We start from the raw sequence: 24546 nt of genomic DNA on the forward strand, positions 1-24546 counted from the left end.
AGGAACACTGTAAAATTACAGTAAAGAGCAGGTAAATGTAGCTGCCAGCTCTTTACTGTTATTTAACGGGGAAATTTGTTACAGTGTGGGAACAATATAAAAATTACTAATTTGCGTGTCAATAAGCAACACTTTAGCTGTAAAAATATGTCTTTAATATAAACTGCCACTGTTGTTTTTCACCTTCGTCTTCAGATTCCTCATCGGTGTTAGTCGCCAGGTCTTCCTCTTCAACGTCCAGCCCCACATTAGAGCCAATCGGCTCAGTCCTCTCACTGTTCTTCTTCCTGGAGGCACATTGTCTCATTGGTGGTTGCAAAAGGAAAAATGTAGAATTCCTAGGTAGCACATGACGAAGGGAACACCACCACAAAGGGCAGAGATTTTAACCTAGATATTCTTAAAATATGGTCACCACATTCCAGTCTGACATCTTTCTCATTAAAGGAGAATGGATTTATGTTATGAGACTGGACCACTCCATTACATTACCTAGACTTGAGTAAGACACATTTTCTTTATTAACTGTAATACAGTAATATAATAAATAGTAATACTAATAAATAATTAACTGCCGATTTATTTTTATTATGAAAATCAGTCAAAAAAACCAAACATTTTCCAAAATTTCAAGTATATAAAGTATGACCGCTGTCTGCCAAATTTATTTCAGAATAATTGGGTGAATACAGCCACGGAAAAAGAAGCAAAATACAGTTATCAATGATTTCCCCAGAAGTCTGAACAGATCAATGTGATGTAGTACTTATTTCAATATGTTCTGCACATGGTGCTTAGATTAGGTCTGGTTATATTGAAATGATATTTTTTTGTGTAAAAGTTAATAGTTCCACTTTTAATTAGTGGTCCTGTGGATTTCTGATGTGGAAGACAAAGGGAATCATTAACGCGTCAAGTTAAGGCTTCATTCACCTAACCTACAGCTTTAAACATGTTTCTAGACCCTGTTTTCTTTCTTCTGACACATTGAAAAGCAATTAAAAAGGTTAATTATTTATTTATCTTTTATTTATTTTTTGTTTTTATACAAAAAACCCTCTCTTTTCTCTTCTTGTAAACATTATGATAGTTCTGATGACTTCTCTTGAGTACAGGGGCATATACATACATTTGTCCAGTCAAATGTGATTTGGAGTAACTAGCTAACCCTGCATATGATGTAAAACTTAACTTAACCTTGTGGTTAGCAGAGTGATATCATTAGGACGAGGTGTGTATGTTTTAGCTGACAAAAAACTGTATTTACATTGCGGTTTTTCATTTCTCCTTTATCCTCCTTCTGAATCTTAACTAATAATGCTCCAAATTTTCTCTGCAGAAGTGATTCAAATCATAACTAAACCCCACCCAGATATTCTGTTTCAATCAGAGATAAGTCACATGCCAAAAGATACAGTGAAGACACTCATACCTCGATTCTCATTTTTGTATGATTAGTTTTCTTTTTCTTTCTTTTTACACGCTTTATTTTCTCTCCTCGTTTGATTCTCCCATTCTTCTGTCCCTTTTTTAAGTTTTTTTTTTAATTTTTCTCTTCACATTATGTAATGTTGAATAATTGGAGGGGACCCAACATGCCAAGCCCCTTGAGAGTTTTCTGTTTTGTTTGCATGTCCTTTTTTAATTGAATGTATCATTGCTGTTGTTCTCTTAACATTTGCTAAATAAATCAAATCCAACCTTAATTTCACTGTGGCTTTAAACAACACTGTCTAGCAATATGAAACATGTTTTTGATTGGACGTGAATGCTAGGAGTGTGTAGGTAGGTTACTTGTGTTTAGGGGTAACATGCTCCAGGTCAGTGATTCTCATGAAGGGCTTGTGGAAGTAGTGCAGCTGCAGAATACAGGCCAGCAGGAAGAAGCCAGGGATCAGAATACTGCTGAAGAGTTCAGAGAGAGCAAACGTCTCCAGACCAATTGCTGCCAGCCTGAGAGACAACAGGGAGGGGTGGGGGGTGTTTAGTTACCACACATACAATCTGAATAACGGTGAAACTGTATACATTGCTCACAGAGTGAAAGGAACACAGGGTTAATAAGGACTCCACAGTTTATTTTTGCCCTGCTATATAAACTGTTGGGTCAACAGCAGGGTTATTATAGTAAACTAAAATGAACTAAAACTAAAACCTTCAAGAAAAACTAAAACTAAACTGAATCCATATTGCCAGGTTAAAAAACTCATAAATCATTTCAGTTTGAGTTTTTTTAGCTATAATATAGCTACCACTACTGAAAAAGGAGAACATGAAATTCTGTTAACTCTTGTGACATTGAACCACAGAAACTGAACGGACTTGACATGAGATGGCGCTGTGCTGTAATTGCTTTACATCGGACACTAAAGTATTCTGTATGTATATGTAGCTACATCTAAGACATTATACCTGGCCCTGACAAACCAAAGACTACTGTAAAACTAAATCTAAATATGTAAAAATTAAACTAAACCTTTCTGAAAAACTGAAACTAAACAAAAACTAGCTAACACACTCTGAAACTAACTAAAGCTTAACTAAAATTAAATCCAAAAGTCAAAAATAAAAATAAAAAATAACTATAATAACCTTGGTCAACAAGCCTAATTACCTCCATTTGCTTTGTAGTTATGCTTAGGATGTTTGGGGTATGTGCTATGAGCAGTTAAAATAGTCCTTTAGACATGGGTATTGTTTAAATATTATATAAATATCTATTTAATATAAAAATTACAAAAGAATGACAGCAGAACCAGCTTAAAGAGACACAGAGACATTTCAGCAGGGTAAAGGAAGACACAAGACAGGCTCAGTCTTTTGTAAAAGAACATACTGTTCTTCTGTAAAACCAGTAAAGTTTCTCCAGTATCCAGGGAAGTCTTCAAACTGGTAAGTGTAGATGGAGATCAGCACCAGCATAGTGTAGGCCACAACAAGCCACCAGAAGAGCTTCAACAGACGCCTCCACAGAGAGTAATACACCTGGGAAATAGGAACAAGACACTCAATATAAGAGATTTTTGGAAATAACATTTATTTTTTTAAATATGAATGTGCAAATAAATACAGTTTGAGGAAGGCGCCTGGGTGTGTAATTGTCACATTCCAACTTTTGGTCACAAACCAAGTAGTCTGGATCAAAGGAAGTACATTTACAAGATGTCCTCACTTTCTGCTTCTCAAACTCCCTTTATGGAAAACAACAACAAACTTTGTACTAGCAAGCTACATGCTGAAAATGGCAAGTTTTAAAGGAAATTTGGTTTGTGCAACAAGGCAGGCCTGCTTGGTTCTTTCAGGGGAATGTTTGTAAAGATTTACAAAGAATATGTGGTAACACTTTACAATAATGGTACATGAATTATCATGAATTCATGCATGACTTCATGCATGAAAAAGCATGAATTCACTCATGTAGTACTTCATGAACTGTCAGTACACGTACAAGGATTGAAATTATCTCACGCATGACCTTATGCAGGAATAATACCATAAAGGTCCAGTGTGTAGGAATTTCTCCCATCTAGCGTTGACATCATATATCGCAATCAACTCTCTCGCACCACGCACAAGTACATATTACAGCTACAGTAGCCTTCATGCTTCAAAAAGCCGGTCTCTTTTCAATATCCTTTTTCTTTTTCTGGGTGAAGAAGAAGACTCCTGTTCCTAAAATTTGGATTTTGAATACATGTGGTCCTCCATGTTTCCTTCTTCAAACTTGCCGAGCAGCACCTGTGAGTTTATCATGTGACAGCAAAAACATGAATGGCGGAGCAGTATGTCCTGTATGTCCCTTACCGGCCAACATATTTCAAGATGGCACATGAATTCCATATTCATGTGCCATCTTGAAATACGTTGGCGTCTACCCCAGTTCATGGGAATGCAAATGTAAAATTTCAAGCCAAAAGGAATACTTGGAATTGATGGTGGAGGTAAATATTCATGAAAAAGGACAAGTTTGGCAACACAGATTTTGATAACGAACAACTAAACATGTTACACCCTGGACCTTTAATTAATGCATTAATTAAGGTATTTGAATCATATTTTTGTGATCAACTTTTTTTATTGGCACCTTCAGACATACAAAACAAATTCTACACCGTGTGACAGGTAATAGCAGATGGTGCACAGAACAGATCAACACAAATTTAACAAAAAAAACAACCTCTCCCACCCCCACCCTCTGTGGTCTTGAGGAAAACAAAACAAATGAATAAACAGAAACCACACCTTGCCTAATCACTCTCCTCTAATTCTTGTGGGGTCGAGGTCATTAAGTCTGATATATGTACTGCTGCGCTTTCCCATAGGCTGATAGTTGATGATCTGGCTTTGTTAATCCTTGCTGTAGAGAGCTCAAGCATAACTATGTCTAGAAAATATGCCAACCACTGTTTTATACAAAGTGAGTGTGGGGGGAGCTAGCGTTGAGCTATGATTTTCTGGGTTGCAGTTGAGCCAGCTAGCCAAATTTTCCTCTGTCTCCCAAGCAGGTGTAATTTAGAGTTGTCATTAAGTAACAAAATAATCGGGTCAGTAGGAATTTGACATCCTATCACATCAGATATTATTGATGTTGTTTTATTCAATAACTCATGCACCTGTTCACACTCCCAGATCATATGCAGGAAAGTTCCAGTTTGTTCAGGTTGGCAGAACGTACAATAGGGAGTGGGAATGACTTTAGAGATGTATCTTTTCTGAGGAGTCCAATATGTCCTATGACATATGTTGAAGTGGTTGAATACTGGTGATTTGGGTTCTTGGAACAGTGGAAAATGTCCCAAACTTTCTCCCAAGTAATTGTGTTCCCCTCAGGGCTCAGCTCTCGCTCCCATTTCTTTACTATTGGGAGTTCTCCTATGGATACTTGCATCAGTTTAGCATAAATATTACATTAAATCCACAAAAATAGCTAATAGCTTAAAAATAGCTATTTTGAGACTAGCATAAAAGTGCCCCTAGCAAAAGGCCATTTGACCGAAAAACGAAAATGCGGTAAATCTTAAAAGTGGCGCTTCCGTCCTAAATATGCTTTTAAACGAAAGTTTGACTTGTGTACATTCACAAAAAGACCCTAGGTTGCATTTTGGCAAGAGTTACGCTTTAAGAATTTTTGGAATAGAGTCCTCAAGATCAGAGATGTATAACAAAATATCATCTGAAAATAATGATATTGAGCTGCTATTGGATTTAATCTGGACATTACAGATTTTATTTTGTCTTATGGCTTGGGCTAACGGTTCAAGAGAGATTCCAGCATGGGGGAAAGCGGGCATCCCTGTCGTGAGCCCCGCTCGATGGGAAATGGCTGAGAATGCAAGCCGTTGGTTGAGACTATGGCTGTGGGATTCGTATATAAAGTATGCACCATGTCAATGAATTTGGCCCCCAAACCAAGCCTCTCCATTACTTGCCACAAGTAGTTCCACTCTAGGCGGTCAAAAGCCTTTTCCACGTCCACTGATAAAACTGCTGCCGTTTTTGGAAGGTTTTTGGCTTCTTCTATTACATGAAATAGTCTGCGTACATTGTCTGCAGCATGACGCTTTGGTATAAAACCTGATTGGTCGGGGTGGACTAGCTTCTCGATAAAGCGCTCTAGGCAGAGAGCCAAGACTTTGGAATAAAGCTTAATATCAGTCCCGATGAGGCTGATGGGCCTGAAATTTGAGCAATCCGTACGATTTTTACCCTTTTGGGGTATAACGGAAAATTGCGCAGTGTTGGTTCGTTGGTGGAAAGTACCCTTCTCTATGGCCGAGGTTAAAGCTTGTAAAATGGTGGGTCCTAATATGTCAAAATACTGTAGAAGAAGTTCTGATGGAATTCCATCTAACCCTGGCGTTTCCCTTTTTTAATGCTGATTTATGTTCCTCTAACGTTATAGGTTGACCCAGTTCTTCTGCCTCCTCTGGGTCAAGAAGAGGCAGGTTTAGTTCTTTTAGGAACTTCTGGCACTGTGTCGGATCTGGGTTGCAGGAGGGACTCATACAACTTTGAATAAAAGGACTGAAAAGTAGCATTGATATCCTTAGGATTTGTTGAGATACCTCGGTCTGTGCGGATGCAGTTGATAGTATCTCTGGATTCGCTTTGTTTTAATTTCAGAGCAAGCAATTTGCTTGGTTTACAGCCATTCAAATAATAATTTTTCCACACTCTGTGCATTATGAACTCAGCTCTCCTTCTTAGCAGATCATTCAGCTCTGTTCGACTTGTGACTAGAAGAGTATGTGTAGATTTAGAAAAACAAGTCTTAATAGACTGTTCTAAAGATTTACAGCATTCTTCCAACTCCGCAATCATTGCCTCTCTTTTCCTCTTCAAGTTGACCGCAAAGGAAGACGTGAAATCTCATAAATCCTTTAGTTGCCTGCCAGATAAATGCAGGGTCAGAAACTGAGTCGGTATTGATTGATATAAACTCAGCCAGTTTGGCTCTAAATTCTGCATCAAAAGCTGTGTTCGGGAAAAGGGAATTATGAAATTGCCATCTCCTAGATCTTTCTCCTAACATATATCACAATGGAATGTGGTTATATGTGATTAGACAGAATTGCTGGTTCTATTGTTATCTTGTGGAACATTGCCTTTAGCTCACTGGAGCACAAAATATAATCAATGCGGAAGTGGGTGAGGTGACGTGTGGAAAAGAAGGTGTAATCCTTGCTAGTAGGGTTGTGCATCCTCCATATATCTGTAAAATGGTGGGATTTCACAACTGCTCTAAATTGGTTTAAAGAAATGCAAACAGCCCAGAGTGTTTTTTCTCCTATCCCAGAATGTATCTGTGGTGGAGCCAGAACTTACTCCACAGCGCTGTGGAGATACAGTAGGTCTGGCAATGCGAGACTACAAACCAACTAACTAACTAACACAAAGACGAAAAACGTGGCACAATACTGAGGTTCCCCAAAAACATTATTCTGAAGAGAGAATTACTGTATGTTTAAAAAGGTATCTGATGATATATCTAAATTAACCTGAACCTGAACCAGGCATGCTCCTACCTGATAGAGACAGAGGCAGAGCAGGAACAGCAGCATGTAGATGATTTTGTATCCAACGAGTTTTCCAGCAAAGGAGACCATGATGAACATCCCTCCACACACATAGATCCAGTATTTGGCATAACTGCTCATCACCATGCCTCCTAGAACCTTCAGCACAGATTCATTACCAGTGCCCTCTTCTGACAAGGATAAAAGGATAGATAGGGAGGAGGGGGGGTGAGGAAGAGGGGTTAGATGTTGATGGTAAAATGTAAACAAAGTCATCAGGAAGACAATGTCTAAGAAGGACTATAACGGCATAGACAAACATGTCACACTCTGCAGACTGGAACTACATTTCATCACAAAGTCTGTGGCAATTTAATCTGACGGGGGCTCTAGAAAAAAGGCTACAGAGTTGTAAAAATGGGTAATCCTATGGTAGTCTGGATCAACTGAAGTACATTTCCAGGATAATTGCCTGACATCCAGTGAGTGATGTCACTGCGCTTCTCTGTGTGATGCCATTCTCAAAATGCCTTTGCTCCGGGAAACAACAAAAAGCTACAAGCTAAAATGGCACGTTTTGAAGAAAATTTGGATCGTGCAATAAGGCAGGTCTGCTTTGTGTGAACAGTTACAGTAACTTCATTTAATATTGTATGTGGTGTTTTTGTTTGTGTGGTGCAAATGTTCCACCAAAAGAAGTTCCTTTCTGTGACAATTTTGCAGAGATACCGTCGCTGCGTCCAGAGCTTAGCCGAGACGATTGTGATTGGTTTAAAGAAATCTAAACAACCCAGAGCGTTTTTTCTCCTATCCTAGAATGTGTCTGTGGTATAGCCAGACCTTACTCTAGCCTTACTCTCAGCACTGTGGAGTAGTAATAGTAATAGGTAATAGGTCTGGCAATTGGAGACTAATCCTATGGTCTTGAGGAGGCTGACGTTCAACCCAAAGCAAACTATGAACTACTGAAGGACTTACCGTAACATTGATGAGATTTTATTTATTTTGAATTTAACTTTTACTTAAATACTTAAATATAGATGATATTTTGAAACATTTTAAATGATTTCCGTTTTACTTCTGGTAGAAATTTTAAAAAATCTCAATAGAATCGAGCTACATGTAATTTAGTTAATTAAATGTAGAAACTTCCGCAACAGTGTCAAATTTTGCCAAATTTAGAATTATTAGAATTATTTCAGAAGAGATGTGTTTTTTGTATAAGCATCCAAAATTGTGTATAAATGCTGTTCATGTGTGTTTTATCATAATGGAACATTCTATGTTTGTAATGTCAGTGTGAATAAGTGACTGTGTGTGTGTGTGTGTGTGTGTGTGTGTGTGTGTGTGTGTGTGTGTGTGTGTGTGTGTGTGTGTGTGTGTGTGTGTGTGTGTGTGTGTGTGTGTGTGTGTGTGGGCGTGTGCGGGCGTGTCTGTGTGTAAAAGATATCTGACCTCTGGTAGTGACCTCCTGTAGTGGCGTGGCCATTTTCCTTTTCCTGCTGAAGTTTTCTTTCACTGACTGACGTACTAACAGCCAGAAGGTTAACGTAAACAGGAGCTGGAGAGAGACAGATATAACAGAGGGATGGAAAAACACAGAAAAACATTGAGAACAGGACACTGGGTTTCTGAAAAAAGAGCCCAGCCACCGCTGAGTTGATTTAAATAAAGTAAATTAAGTTTTGTACATGTTAAGGAATAGAGCGCATAAGTGTTTACTGTTGCTAAACTTGGAATAGAGAATGGAGAGCATACTTTGGGTACTGCATTCTCCCAGCAAGTGAAAGAAAACATTGGTTAAACAGGCAAATGTCAGGAAGGAGAGTTTATCAGCTCCAGCGCTGGTGCTGTGTGAAAGGAACATGTGATCTGACACAGCCAGGAGTTGAACTCATATTTTGTCAACAAGACACATGCTGTACTAATCATAGACAGTAAAAAATAATGTACGAAGCTTCCGGGTCTGAAAAGTGAAGCCAATGTGGAAGTGCCTTAAATCTGCATTCTCTCTAATTTCCAGCAGGTTGCAAAAATAAGTTGGTATCTATAGATGTCTGGGAAAATAACCCTACTTCTTACTTGATTTGTCAATTGACACCCTCAGTAAACATTTTCATAATGCGTTTATTGTCTCAATCGCTACGTTCAGGTCTTCTTCAATACAGCATGATGTTCATTTTGTAAATTATGGTCCCATTTATTTTAAAAAAAAAAAAAAAAATTTTTCACGTTTTGCTAACTCAGGTTAGCATTAGCTGGTAACTTAAGGGAAAGTTTGCAGATTTTCCATGTACTGCCGTACAGATGAATGGCAGCAGTACCTGGAGGAATGTGTTTACTAGCCAGTAAATCTCCACTGGATGACTCGCTTCAGAAGAGTTAATCAGCAACTTTCCCCCTATAGTGTTTAGCTTGGCGCAGAGCCATTGCAACCATAAATAACACTGGCCTGGCCGCATCATCCTCCCCAGCTCCACCATCTCGTCAATAATCGTCACATCTGGTTGCAAAATAACAAAAACTCTTCAACGGCAGTCCACAAACCAATGGGTCACAGATGGTACGTCCATTATTTGAGCTCATGCCTCATAGTGCTTTGAGAATGGAGAGATGAGCCCTACTATATTTACTCTTTCTAGAGCCAGGAGTCAGTGATGAAAATCATACTGAGGGCTAGATTTATCAAGCCGTTTGGTCGCTAATTGGTCGCAAAGACGGACGTAACCGATGCGGGCTATTTACAAACAGGGCGCACTTGGGTAAAATCGCAGATTGTCTGCCACATGAGCAAGAAGAGACAAGTTGCGCTTTCAATATGCGTTCGTGGGAGAGTCGGTGGGAAAGTGGGAGTTCCAACCAAAAAGGTGGGAGGATAAGCGCAAAGTGTACCTAATTATATATTCCGTGGTATTTACAAAGACTGTCAGTAAGAGCACGCCTCTATTCTGCGGGGGAAATTCTCCGCCTCTTAAAAGCAGGTCTAAACCAGTCGCAATCGAGTTTCCCATTATGCCGCTGGTGAAATGGCAACAGTAATTTGAGCAAGACGAAGACATAGGCGAGGCTGAAAATATTTTTTTTCAGTGAACACAACATCATTTAGCGTTACAGATCAAGCAGCCATGCAATATTAGAGTTACTGGAAGAAATCAAAGATGAAATTGAATCTCCCACTCAGCGTTCACATCCCATTCCAGCAGTTGTTAAACTCCTCGCTACATTACAAATATTGGCATCAGGATCATTTCAAACAGTCCTAGCATCAGCAGTGGGAATATCGCAGTCTGCACTCAGCCATATCATAGCACAAGTACCGCTTTGCTACAGCGCAATTTACGTATATTGGGCAGAGAAAGACGCTGATTGCCTGATGGGTGTCAGGGTTGATAAATACTACGCAAAATGTGGAAGCATAGCCTGCGCTATTACCGAACTCGCATAAACAGACGCAGCGCAAACTGCGCTAGTGTTAGTAAATTAGGCCCTGAATGTCATAATAGGTCTCAACTTTAACTTAATCATCATCAAGTCACCCAAGTATGTATTCTCTTATCTTACCTTGGCTCCCAGTCTTAGACAGGGGTACTGGGCTCTGTCCAGGCCCAGTTGTCTGAGGCTCATGGTGCCCACAGTGGTGGGCAGTTCAGGCTGAAGCTCCATGGCCCAGACGTACTGCAGACAGCACAGAGCCAGGCCATAAAGCAGGATGAATGGAGAGCACAGTGTGGCAGCATGCCGTCTGCAAAAAGAGACCGTCTACTGAAATCAGGTCTAAACCCTGAAACAACACCTTAGTGTGGCTTCAGTCATAATTTAGCATGTGTTTTACATACCTATGTTGAAATCACTTTAAACCTTAAGATTTGTTTAGTTTAAGCAGACCAAACACTGACCCAACATAAGCTATATCTGTAGGAATCAAAACATGTAAAGGTAATCAGGTTGTTTATCGGTTCTGATTAGTTCTGTCAATGTTATAGGTACCTGGCACGCAGGATCCAGATGAGACACGCCCACAGCAGCAGCACAAAGGTCAGCCAGCTGTGGTACATGATGCTCCAAACCTGAGTAACATGGAAACAGCACATAAAAAGGTGTAAATCCATCTTGTGATGCTGTTTTTTTCTGTATAGGTTCACAGTATACACTATACTGCATTGGTCCTATGTCATTTTATAAATGTATAAAAACATGGTTTCTTCTAATAGTTACCATCATGGCTATGAGAGCACAGACATAGCTCTGCTGCATGACCATCTTTCCCAGCAGGAAAAAGGGGCTTTCACTCTGTTGGGGGCCACTGGGGGCGCCACTTACACCTGGCCAAACAACAATCATCTCAGTAAGCAGAACATGACATAGAATAACAACAAACCAACTTAGGAATTTCTCCTGAACAGATTGTCCACTGTTTTAATATTGTAATGACAAACAGTGTTTTAGTTACATATGTGATGTCTGAAAAATATGGAGCATTTCATACCCAGATCAGGCTGACTTTCTCCAGCCATAGTTCCCCCCCTACTGCTTTCTGTGCCCATAGACATGAGCATGAGCTGAAACAGAAAAGCACGCATACACAGAAAAGATACACAACTGTACATTGTGGATATGTGAATAAATTTTTATCTAAGAATGGGACTTGATCGTACTGTATCATTTCATTCCACAAGATACACCTCTTGATATGATGAATATGATGCAATGTATTCATACTTTTCACTGTAGGTTCGAAAAAATTTATTTACTAAACTAAACAGAGAAATTAATATTTACCTGTGTGTCATCTTCATAGTTATCTTTCTGTTTATTCCATGGCCTTAACTCCACCATCTCCTCCTCTTCTGTTTGGTCTTGCTGCTGCTCCTTAACCTGCTGAAAAAAAATACAGCATCTGAGAAGAAACACATACCCAAACTGACATTTTTTTTAAAAGACAAAAATGCGTCAATCATAATGCAAAAGTTTTGATTGGTTGCAAAGTCATGGATTGTTCTACTGTCACCGCAGCTATTAAATGCACTTCTTCATTTTTCATTTTAAATGCACTTGTGCATCCTAGCTCCTGCACTGCTCTGCATCATTGTAAGCCAAAATAGCAACAGTGGCCTCAGCAGAAAACTGCATTTGGATTGACAGCTCACTGTATCTGCCCACCAGTAGCTTACTGTAGTTCAGGGAGTATCCAAGATGTCAAAAGGTGTAAAAACAATAAAAAAAATAAAATAATAATAATACCAGAAATATTTTCAATAATTTGAAAAACCTTATATTCTCTGTAGATCTACAGGGATTCAGCAATTGTGTCGATGTGAAGGAAGAAAGTATCGTTTGTATTTTTTCAATATTACAGTAAGCCGCCTATACATGATCCTCAATAAAACCGTGAGGTTGGGTGCAGAGCAGAAAGAAAACAGTCCACACCAAACCAAAACCCATCAGGTATACACTTTCAGCTGCTAAAACAAGAGGAAGGGGAAGCACACAGACCTACGGACAAAAATAAAATAAAAGAAGAGGAAGAGACAGCGCTACACTACACTGTCAAGCAACACGGCACTAGTAGTCACATGCACCATAGTGTCACAGTATACGTTGCTTCCGGCTTTGGTTGCACCTTGAAAGGTTAGTGGCAACAAGGTCAAATTTTTTTTTACCATGGATCATGTTTAGCCCGCTTAAGGACCATTATCATATATAAGTTATGTTACCAAAAAGAAAAAAATTAAGAAAAAAAGACCCAGAAAGAGTTACCCAGGGACGTCACTAGGATTGAAAGACAGGGGCGGCTTAGCCCCCAGGCTTTGCAAAACTTTCCCTTGCAAAATCTTACTTACGTTATTCTAATGTTAGCTTTTAGATATAGCAAAGCTGCATGGGGGGAACGTACTTAGGCCAGACTGTGCTCCTGCTGAGTTATTCTGTAGGCTATGACTTAAATGCTATCCATCTGCTCATGTAAATGTGTGGTAAAGTAATACCACCTAATTCCTCTCTCTATTAGATAAGTTGCAGGTCAAAATAAGACTATTTAATTACATTAATTACTGTTATTGCATGGTAGAGAATAAAAGTTGCGATGTCTTTGGTATTTTTGTTGCAATGAAGTTGTGATTTGTTTTTGTATACTTCTTTAAAAATAAAAACCCCGGTGATTGGTTGAATTCACGTGAATTGTTGCGATCGCGACATCACAAATTCCTGGAGAGACTCATATGTATATATATATATGTATGTTCATGTATAGCTTAGCCTACAACATCTACATAATTGTTTAATTTATTACAGAAAATGAATGCAGAAACTTAAGTTGGTCAGAATATAGCATATATAATAAATATTATAATTAATTAATAATTAGAAGAAAACAAAACACCCCACACTTTCTTAGCCCTGTAGACCACTGGTTCTCAAACTTTTTGACATCAAGGACCCCTAACTGACAGAAACTAGACCAACGACCCCCATTTGATTCGATTTTGTCCATGGGGACCCATCTGATAGGATTTTTGCTTTTAGATGTTTATTACAGAAAGTCTATGAAACATTTGTTAATTATGGACTTTGAGAACCATTGCTGCAGACCACTTACTGACCTCAATCAAGCTACCCTGCCAAACTCCTGTTTCTCTCTCTCTCTGTGTCTCTCTCCCTCTCTTTCTCCCTCTGGTTCTCCCTCTCTCTCAAAATATATCTTCCAGTATCCATCTGCTCAATAAATTGAAGGATATAACCGTACAATAGCATTAACAGTGACAATATGACATTTAGTTTTCAGTGACAACATTCTGTGGCGACTGATATTGTTTTTAATACTATAGAGATAGCATGCTATATTAATGGCAAAGAATAGAGAACTTCGGATAGGTTAGTTATTTCTTGTATTTCACTCATTCACTCTAGCTAGACTATTGTTTAATATAGCCAGCTAAAATATCCCTTTATCTTTACCTCAAGTAAACGTAGCTAAAGTTAAGCAAGTAAAAGTCATTAACAACAACTTACAATTTCACTCTGTATCACTCACTGTATATGCAGTAGCAAGTTCAGACCAAAGAAAGACACCAATGAGACGAGACAGGATGGTGTATCATCTTCATAGCCATTGACTCTTTGTACTTCTGTCTAACTTTTGACTTTCCGGCTTATTTGTAGCTGTTTATATTATTTTTTGTTTCTAAATATGAATTTGGATAACGTTAGCGATAGTGAGATGCTCACTACAGTTGCATTTCGAGCGATAAATCGGCGAAAACGTTTTATTTCTCAGATTTACGGTTTTGTTCTAATGGCGCCAGGCGCTCTTCTCTTCAGTCACTCTCTACCTCGCTCATCCACATACCGTTACGTGGGCTGGTTGAGCCTCCGTCTCTGCCTTTTCCACCAGCTGACAGTTCGTGAAATATAAATAAAACAGACAGACTGCAGTGCATGACGACACAAACAGATGAATGGTGAAGGAAGATTGATTCAAAGTAGTGAGTGATACAGAGTGCACTGTAAAAAGAATATATTATTTTTCTTATTATTATTTGGGGGGGCTTAGGAACATTTTGGGGTAACTTCAGCACCCCTAAACTAGGTTTAATGACGTCCCTGCATTTACCAAATAAAGTCAAAGTCCTAAGATGTAAAATGTTGTTGAACACATGCAGCCATGCATGGACATTTATTGATATTTACTTTGTACTTCATTTACTGAAGTTGACAATTGTCAAAAAGGTGATTTTAAATCAAGATTTGTGATCAAAGAATAAATAAACAAGAGTAAATGATGCTGGTCGTAACTTGCTGAACATAGATTTACAATTTAAGCAGCTAACCATCCAGAAGAGAGTACCTCCCAGCATGTTGCCTTACATCTGTACTATTTTACCTATTATACTATTACAAATCTATCCAAACATTCAATGCCAACAGTTTTTTTTCTAGTTGGTACCAATGAAGAAGAAGTAGCAGATACCTGGTTAGGTGTTCCATGACATCCTGTCTTGAGAACAGTTACTACGGTAATGTAGAGGAGGAACAGTATTCCTGGGTTGACATAAACTGGCCAATCATGGTCGGCATTAAGGTTAAGGTCATAGGGTGAGGAGCAGTTTCCTGGTATGATGATGTCCTTCAGGCCAAAGAGTCTAGACATGAACAGAAAGGAAGACAAACATAGAGGAAGAGAGAGGGTTTGGGGATAAAGACAACAGGAGGCAGTTAGTCAATGGCATGTTGAACAAATGCTTATTAATCATGTTGTGACCAGAGGTATGTGGGACAGTGGGAACATTAGGATTATCGCCATTGCTGCTGGCCTCCTGTGAGTCCTCGACGTCCTGTTCGGCCGCCAGACGGGTTTCGTCTTGGTCGACGACCGCCTGAGAGTCTTCGACGTCCTGTTCGGCCGCGAGAGGGGTTTCGCCTTCGCCACCGGCCAACTGAGAGTCCTCGACGTCCTGCCTGTTCTCCAGAGAGTTTTCGCTGTCCTGCTCGGCCGCCTGAGGAGTTCCACCTTCGCTGCTGTTCGCAGCCCTGGACCCCCGTGCCTAGCTGGCCGCAGCACTTCGGTTCCCAAGCCCCACTGTCCCCAGTTCCAGAGTTCCCACTAGCCCCAGTTCCCAAGCCCCGTTTGACTCTTGTTCCTCCCTTCGGGGTTGACTTGTGTTTGTTTGTCTTGGGTGGATATGGAATAATCTGCAATCACATCAGGCCTGCCTCTAAGCTTGTATCTATATTCCTCAGAACTCAAATATCTTAGATAAAACATCTCTAACCCAAATAGTCCTAAATATGATAAATGTATGGTATGAGGTATTTAGGCATCCCCAATAACTTGTCTTGTTATAGCCCCATCTGGGGCAATACAAGGTTTAAACCAGGCCGACTGGATGCAGGTTTTAAAATATGGGCAGATAAAGGGATTAAGACTGTAGCGGATTTATATTCATCCAGTAAACCTATGTCGTTTGAGGAAGTGGTTCGTACATTTGATAGATCTAGAAAACATTTTTTTTTTTATTCTTACAAATAAGGAATTTCATTTTCATTTCTCAAAAGAACTCTTTAGATATGCCATCTTTGTCAATATAGAGAGGGAAGAGGTAAAAGTTTGTTATAGTAGAGGCTTAATTTCACTACTACATGGAATTATAGTGTTAGGGTCACAGGATTCCTCAGATAACAAACTTGAAGTATGAATGAAGGATTTAAAAGAGGACATCCATGTGAATGATTGGATGGGGGCGTGCAAGGAAGCTCAAACCCAAACAGTAAATGTCAGATTGAAACTATTGCAATATAAATGGCTGATGTAAACTTGCGTAACTCCCACCACGTTACACAAATATAATGAAAATATTCCAGACACGTGTTAAATGTATCACATTTAAAGGCAATCTATACCATTGCATTTGGGAATGTGAACATATAATGAAATTTTGGAAGGATGCGAAATGCATGATATTTAAAATCCTGAATATCAATATACAAATTTCTGCAAAATTATTTATTTTACATTTATACCCTCTAAACATGCCACTGAAGAGTAGGGAATATGCATTCATAGACATGTGTCTATAACAAGCAAAGCATCTTATTGCTTTACAATGGAAGAACATAAAGGCACCAAGTACAGGTAACTGGTTGAAAGAAATAGCAATAAGTATGTCTATGGAAAAGGTAACTTATATTGTGAAAGGTAAATATAGGAGGTTTGAGGATATCTGGAATCGTTTTTTATTCTTTCTTGAAGATGATGGAAATAACGTACCAATGGCTGATTGAGAAGCTGTGTCAAATCTAATAGGATGTGATGAGAAGCTTTTGGTTATTGTTACTTTTACTCATTTATTTTTGTATTTTTAACAACATTTATTTTTTCCTTAAGTGTCAAACATGTTTTATATGTATGTACAACAGTACACTGATTATGTTAAAACTCAATAAAAATTTTGGTTTGTGCCAACACCTTTAGTCACCAAAATTGCAAAAATGTGCTGGTCACACCCACATGCAACTGAGCCCAGATTTTAGTTTTTAAAATTCAGGGTGACAAGGAAGATTTTTTATAAGACATTGTTAAAACGTTGCTTAAAAGGTGACATATTTGTTATATTACAATTTAAGAAAGGTACTATTTAACTAATTAACCATATGTAGCATATGAGCGTATCAATTGGAAGATTTCATGGTTTGTGTACTACAGTCTTACCTGGCCCACAGACTGTGTGGGGGGAACAGGGCCTGGGCCAGCAGACTCTGGTACAAGTACAGGCAAACCATGTGACCAGCAGTGAAGAAGCCCACCATCACACACAGTGCATTGAAACCCAGGTGACTGATGGGAAGGTGGCACGCCCACCACGTGCACATGCCAATGAAAAGCAGGAAGTAGATGGCTGAGAAGGCAGAGGGCAGTGTGATGCCTGGGAGATAAAAGGAGGAGAGGTCAGAGAAAAACAATAAATACACACAGTCATTTAAACAGGACTAGGTTGGATCTAGTATATGGCTGGACAATGTATGGTCAATGTGGATTTAAATATTTATCTGAAGTGGTCCCAGTATCTGTTTATACTGAAGTAGCATATCACAGGACGTGGCATATCACAGGACGTGGTTAAATTATACAAACTAATTGAGAACTGCCTTAATTTACTGAATTCAATAATGTAATAATGCGATCTTCACAATTTGGTGTTCTGGGGCCCGTTTCACAAAACCAAGATAAGGGATTAAGCCGGGATTTCCCCGTTATCCTGGATGAATTTAGGTTTTCACGAAAGCGGAGACACATAAATCACCATGGAGATTTATTTTGTGTAGCTAGCCTGCTCCTGACCAGGCTAACAGCCAGGATTTATTTAATCCTGGAGCCTTTTCTGATCACCCGGCAGTGGTTTTACCCTATTGTTATCAGCCTGGATTAAAATACAACAGGTGCATATTGCTGTTCATTTAAGTTATTATTAAAGTTGTGACCATTATTTTTTTTTAATAATTATTCATGTGACAGTCATTGTTACTGTTATATTGCTGTATGAAGACTGCTGTTCATATTGTTGTTCAGAAGTTTGATGAATATATTATGGCAGTTGTTGAGATAATTAGAAAAGGCTGATAGAGTTGCCAAATGTGTTTTAAATGAAGTCTGTTACTAAGGGCAATACATACAATGCTGTACATTTCTATAGTTGACCAATGCACCTTGAATTATCTGAGTTGATTAATTTTTTTTTAAATTCTTTAACAATAAGGATCATGTTTGTTCCACTTCCATGTGCATTGTATTTGGCATTTTTAGTACACAATTTGTGTTGTCCAGTAAACTGGGACTATAATTTGGGAGGATAGTACAATTTTAAGAACATATCCAAATTGTACAATCCTCCCAAATTATAGTCTTAGTTCACTGGACCAGTAACTATGTAGTGATGTAGGCTACTGTACATCAATCTATAATCTATCTATAATTTCAGGAACTTCTGTCCGTCTGTCTGGGTGTTAAGCGCATATCTCTCGAACCGTTAGTCCGATGGATTTCAAACTTGACAGGTGTCTTGCTATGGGCACGAGTAAGTGCAGTGCCAAGTTTGATGTTGTTTGGATTAGAAATGCAAAATATATCGTTAAATATATAGGTAAAAGAAGCACAAATTGCCTTTTGCCGCCCTAGCCGCTGGCCACCCCCTCTCACACTGAGTGAGCAGTGAGCAGGAGCAGAGAGAGAGAGAGAGAGAGAGAGAGAGAGAGAGAGAGAGAGAGAGAGAGCAGCGGAGCTTTGGCAGCTAAAATGTGTCCAAAGTAGCACTACTCTGGACCGTCTTTGACTTTGAATAAACAAACGACAATTCCCGAATTTAAGTACGTCTCAGAATCCCACACATGCAAAGCATAACCAACTACAACAACTGCAGACAGAGTGTGATAAAGCGAGACGTATCTGTGTGTGTCCCTGTTTGGGGGGAAAGGTTACCTGCACATCAGCGCCTCTGACTCTTTTCCTGATATTGTATTAAATTGCTGTGAGCTGGCAGAACATAACGTAGCCTAATCTCAGAGTGCCTTCAGAGTGCTGTGCAATGCAAGACAATCTCAGAGCTGAACCGGACAGACAGCCTACATCAGATTTCATCAGACTCAACCTGGGTCGGGTTAATTAAGTCGCCAACATTTTCATGCGTGAGATGCGGTGATATTGGTGGTAGAGAGCAGGGGAGGAGAGCCCCCTAAACAGATGACATTAATGACAGATGTTTACACTTAAAAAAAAAAATAAAAAAAACAAACCACATACACACATACAGCTTGGGATGGTCTTTTTTTTTATATTTCTTCTGATGATGTGCCGTAGCCTACACTGAGTCAATAGATAGTAGGCTATACAGTGGAGTTGCATATTAAGTGGTTCAGGGTCCTTCTGTAAGTCATTTTGGGGTACACTTTGGTTTTGATAAATTCTACAAGCAGCAACACCACAGGCCAAGCAATCAGCCCGTTTTCAACAGGCACAGCACTAGTTCATGTAACAACAGGGAGAGGACACCTCAATGGTTTTTGACCTTATATTTTGCTGGGGGGAAATAACTGATGAATATTCTGTTCCATTCATGTTTACAGTGTGCATGAAATGTATCACTTAATTATCTTTATAGTTTCTAGATTTTACAGTCCAATTCTTTAGTGTCTTTATTTTCCATGTCCATATATACAGGGAGCAAGGCATATAATATGTAGAAAAGGAAACTCGTCCTCTATAAAAAATAAAAAAAATGAAGTGTGTGTGCCACTACAAACATGTAATAACCTACGAATAGCATTATAGAGAAACTCGTGCCAATGTTGCTCTTAAGACTGTTTGAAATATCACAACAGAAAAAGCTCATTCATTTCAAAACAGCCAAGTAATTTTAAGTACTCTTGATATTTTTGTCCTAATGCTATAATTCATGATCATGATTCATTAAATAAAAATGATTGCATATGTTTGTGTTTTACTGTGAAAAAGCAGAGTATTATTAAACAGAAAATACAATGTTCTATGTTTTTTCATTGTGGTTAATATAAAAAATAATCAGGTTTTCTCCTGGATAGTGTTTTTGACATCACTAGTTAACTAGTTAGGTAAAAAAAGTGTCTTCAACGTGCTAACATAGCACAGCCATACTGTATGTTTTGGAGCTGTTTTTCTTAGCTCAGAATAAAGATTGAAAGCTGGGGGAAAATATGTCTTCTACCACCTCCAAAGCTGTTTTTTACATGGTGTATTTTGTAGGAAGTACTCATTTTCACTGGATGATGAATGACAGACAACAATGTCAGTGGCTTCCCTGACAGACTGGCCACACATGACAGGTATGCTGGCTGTTTATGCTTTCAGAATGGTGGTCAGTGAATCAGTTTTAAAATCATGAATGTGAACCAGGTCCACAGAAAGTGTGTTGAGCTCTATTTGACATAGTGGCCAAATGGTGGAATTACAAATTCCGTGCCTGTCACGTGATGTCAAGGGGCCCAAAAATAGTTTTCCCCATAGACTTACATGGCAAAAAAGACGTCTGTAAATCAGTGGATACAACCCCTGGCCGAATGACTTGTTTCACTTTCAGAATTTGATCCATCCGGTCTGATAACATTTGGAAAGTCTAGAAGAGCTGCATAATAAAATCCTTTAATCCCCATTCAAGTTAGCGGAGCACTAAACCTCTGGGAGCTTATTCCCCAGAGTCCTTGTGTTTTTTCGCCCCGCAGTTTTCCTTGGATTAGGGTGGCACCTAAATCATGGTTGCAGCTGTTGCCATGGTCCTGCTCCGTGCCCTGCTATGCCCTGCTATGCCCTGCTATGCCCTGCTACGCCCTGCAGTGCCATGCTACGCCCTGCTATGCCCTGCTACGTCCTGCTACGACCTGCAGTGTCCTGCTACACCCTGTAATGCCCTGCAGTGCCCTGCTACACCATGAACTAGTACAACTAGTATTTCTAGTCACAGTTCCATTATCTTTATTGCGACTATAATTGTCACTGTTCATCACACCCCCAACTATCACTGAAGAGACACCGCCTACCAAGAGCCTGGGTCTGTCCGATGTTTCTCCCTAAAAGGAAGTTTTCCTCACTGCTTGAGGTTTCTGCATAAAAAGGAGTTTTTCATCGCCACTGGCGTTTGGCCTAAATGCTTGCTGGAATTGTTGGGTCTTTGTAAATTATAGAGTGTGGTCTAGACCTACTCTATCTGTAAAGTGTTTTGAGATAACTCTTGTTATGATTTGATACTATAAATAAAATGTAATTGAATAAACCAGAAGTAGCTGGCTTGGCCGGCGGAAGTCATTAGTGCGTCTGCTCTATCGGCCCCATAGTGCGGAAGCAGCGCCGATCATTCAAGTAATATTATTACTTTTAAACTTTTTTGGGTTCATGTGCCACTGAGCAACTCTCATAGGAATGAACGGGGCTTCGCTTCAAATGCTGTATCCAGGTTTTATTATACATCAATGATTTAACAACTTGATAAAACAAAGATGGCACAAATTTTATATTAAGCACCAAATACGGCAATGTCTGGACTGTGTTTTTTTTCAGATTCTCTTAGTGTGTTGTAAAAAAGTGTGGAAACCTAAGAAAGCTAATGTTACACAATTCCTACCAGCCAAAGCCAGCAGGCTGATTGCCAAGATTCTCCCCAGGTCCCGCAGAACTTTCCGGGCTTTGGCCTTCAGGCGGTCAGCCAGCTGCTTGGCTCTCGTTGCTGTGGAAACCTCCTCATCAGGGTCACCAGGTAATGACCTTTCTTCTTCTTCATCTTCGTCTTCTTTTTCTACTTCTTCATCTCCTGAAGTCTCTTCCTCTTCATGATCTGTGTTTCTTTCTGTTGGATCATCCTCAAGCTAACGTCGGAAAGGGACAAAAAAAGGTCAAAGTTACGTACAGTAAAGTCACACATTAATTTACAATTATGTAGGTTTTCTTCAGTTACTGACAGAGCAGGTGCAGTGACTGCACAATAATGGATTTCCATGAAGTTCAGGCTGTAGACATTAAACACCTTAGAGCTCATAGTATTTCTTCGGTTGAAAAATTATCTTTTAAATGACGAACATTATATTTGTAATCCATGGCTCAATTAAAACGGGATCAAAAAATAATTTGCCCCCCCCTGTTCACTACTGTTAATATTTTTTCCGAATTAAGGTCCCATGAGGTCCACAGGAAGGGGCGTGACTTCGGCTCTCTATACCTCCCTACCTCAGAGGCCCCCTCCTCCCTTACCGACCAGACTTGAGCCCCTTTTACACAGAGATTCCGCAATACTGCCATAAAGAAGGTCTGCCATTACACTAGCTTTGCTATTTACACTTAACCAAACAATACCTCCATAATTCTGCGCCAAAGTGTGATTTGCATGCTGGCATTCCGTAAGCAAAAGAGGAGTTACATGTAGCACAATAGTATCAGAGTGTAGTGTGTGTGGTCCTGCCATGCCATTTCTCTTTACGCAAATGTCGATTCAGCTCTGTTACTACCTATGATGCTGGATTAACGCTAGACAGACTCTCCCACTGTTCATACTTTTTGTACAGAACGGCAAGACAGAATAAAGGCACAACATTCCCGCCTTGAACAGGTTGTGTGAAGGGGCTTCTGTCTCTCCTTCCACATTGTACATCTGGCGGGGCTGGACTGGCCATCTGGCATACCGGGCATTTTCCCGGTGGGCCGACACACTTTTGGACCAAATCGCCGATATAATTTATAGGCCTTTTTTTTTTTGGGGCCGCGCCAGCCCATAAAGACCTTACAGCGGCCCATTGGTTCATTTTCTTTATTGTCCCTGGCCTAACCCAATCAAATCCAGGAACCCCCTTCCCCACTCCCGGCCCTGAGACACAAGCTGTTATAATAATAATAATAATAAATTGAATTTATATAGCGCTTTTCATAGACTCAAAGTCCCTTTACAGGGCAGGGTAGATTATAAAAACAGAACAAAACAAAACGAACAAAACAAAACAAAACAAGCAAAACAAAACAAGATTCAGATGAAAAGGGAGGGGGGCGGGGGGCTACGGATAGGCAGAGGTGAAGATATGGGTCTTGAGGCGGGACTGGAAGATGGTGAGGGACTCAGAGGTGCGGATCTCTTGGGGGAGGGAGTTCCAGAGCCTGGGAGCTGCTCTGGAGAAGGCTCTGTCCCCAAAACTGCGGAGTTTGGACTTTTGGATAGAGAGTAGACCGGCTGATGTGGATCTGAGGGACCGACAGGGTTGGTACGGGGGGAGGAGGTCAGTGAAGTATGAGGGGGCCAGATGGTGGAGGGCTTTGTAGGTGAGGACCAGGATTTTGTAGGTGATCCGGTGGGAGATAGAAAGCCAGTGGAGTTGTTTTAGGACTGGAGTGATGTGGTGCCAGGATTTGGCGCGGGTAATGAGGCGGGCGGCTGAGTTCTGGACCAGTGGCGGAGTATCTGACCAAGAGGGAGGATGTAGATGATGAAGAGGAGGGGGCCAAGTACGGAGCCTTGGGGAACACCTTGAGTGACTGTGGCTGTGGCAGAGGTACGGTTATGGAGAGAGATGAAGTGGGATCTGTTGGATAGGTAGGAGTGTAGCCAGCTCAGTGCAGTACCTTCGATACCGACGTCTTTGAGTCTGGTGAGCAGGATGTTATGGCTCACGGTATCGAAGGCTGAACTCAGGTCGAGGAGGAGGTGCTTGTGCTAGAAGTTTAGCATCCACGTTAAAATGGAAAAACGACCACCAAAACGCAAGGGAGGTGCAGAGAATTTACGGGAGAAAAAGATTAAGAATCTACAGGCGGATGCCTCAAAATTTGCCAACATTTCTGACATGTTTGGGGCTATAGTAGCTGCTTCAACATCAGCATTACCCGAAGTAGAGGAAGGAGGAGAGGTGGCTGGCTATTCAGAGAAGCAGAAACAACATCATGACAGGGAAGAAGCAGAGGAGGAGGAGAGTGACCACGACAGGGCAGTGGGAGTGAGTGAGGAAAAGATGGAAAAGAGAGTAGTTCACGATGTGGTAAGGAGTAGGCAAATTAACAGGGACTCTCAGAAAGGGAGGGAGGGAGGCTGCTGTGTGTGTGTGTGTGTGTGTGTGTGTGTGTGTGTGTGTGTGTGTGTGTGTGTGTGTGTGTGTGTGTGCGCTTTATGTGTGCCTCACGTCATAACGACAACAAGCAGTTTGGCTGTAACATTAAAGTTAACCTAACTGCTTAAGCTTACATTGAAAATGCTAGCAGTTGGCCTGTTGGGTAACTGAAAAGTCTGTGTGATCTATAAAATCAATGTTCTACTAGGCTCATGTATACAATGTATACAGCTGTCTCTCTACATTGCCCAGACATTTAAGCTAAATTAATTATACTAATATAATTTAATAATATAATATTAATTATACAAACAAAAGTGAGTATTTACATTGCTTCTCTTGTATCTTGTATGCTCTTTTCCAGGGCATACTACTCTCAGCTTTATTGTAGCTTTTGGGAAGGGTTATGGTTATGGTTATTGTATTTAGC

General features: G+C 40.0%; 1 protein-coding gene across 6 annotated transcripts in view; it reads right to left on the reverse strand.

Annotated features, from left to right (window-relative positions):
• The window catches only part of piezo1 (piezo-type mechanosensitive ion channel component 1), a 207760-nt gene that overhangs the window by 87450 nt on the left and 95764 nt on the right, over window positions 1–24546 (reverse strand). For 2 of the 6 annotated variants that reach the window (XM_039783696.1, XM_039783691.1), the window contains exons 5-17: window positions 21656–21896; window positions 17221–17434; window positions 14983–15154; window positions 11796–11894; window positions 11503–11575; window positions 11232–11338; window positions 11004–11083; window positions 10578–10758; window positions 8472–8577; window positions 7026–7207; window positions 2837–2985; window positions 1795–1953; window positions 184–338 (exon numbers count right to left, since the gene is read on the reverse strand). In XM_039783696.1, the coding sequence (XP_039639630.1) occupies window positions 184–338; window positions 1795–1953; window positions 2837–2985; window positions 7026–7207; window positions 8472–8577; window positions 10578–10758; window positions 11004–11083; window positions 11232–11338; window positions 11503–11575; window positions 11796–11894; window positions 14983–15154; window positions 17221–17434; window positions 21656–21896 (1918 nt within the window). Of the gene's footprint in view, window positions 1–183; window positions 339–1794; window positions 1954–2836; window positions 2986–7025; window positions 7208–8471; window positions 8578–10577; window positions 10759–11003; window positions 11084–11231; window positions 11339–11502; window positions 11576–11795; window positions 11895–14361; window positions 14474–14982; window positions 15155–17220; window positions 17435–21655; window positions 21897–24546 lie in introns of those variants that run through there. The other 4 variants (XM_039783693.1, XM_039783692.1, XM_039783694.1 and 1 more) reach the window with 4 other exon arrangements.

Source organism: Perca fluviatilis, chromosome 19 (genome assembly GCF_010015445.1).
Source record: "Perca fluviatilis chromosome 19, GENO_Pfluv_1.0, whole genome shotgun sequence".
Lineage (NCBI taxonomy): Eukaryota > Metazoa > Chordata > Actinopteri > Perciformes > Percidae > Perca > Perca fluviatilis.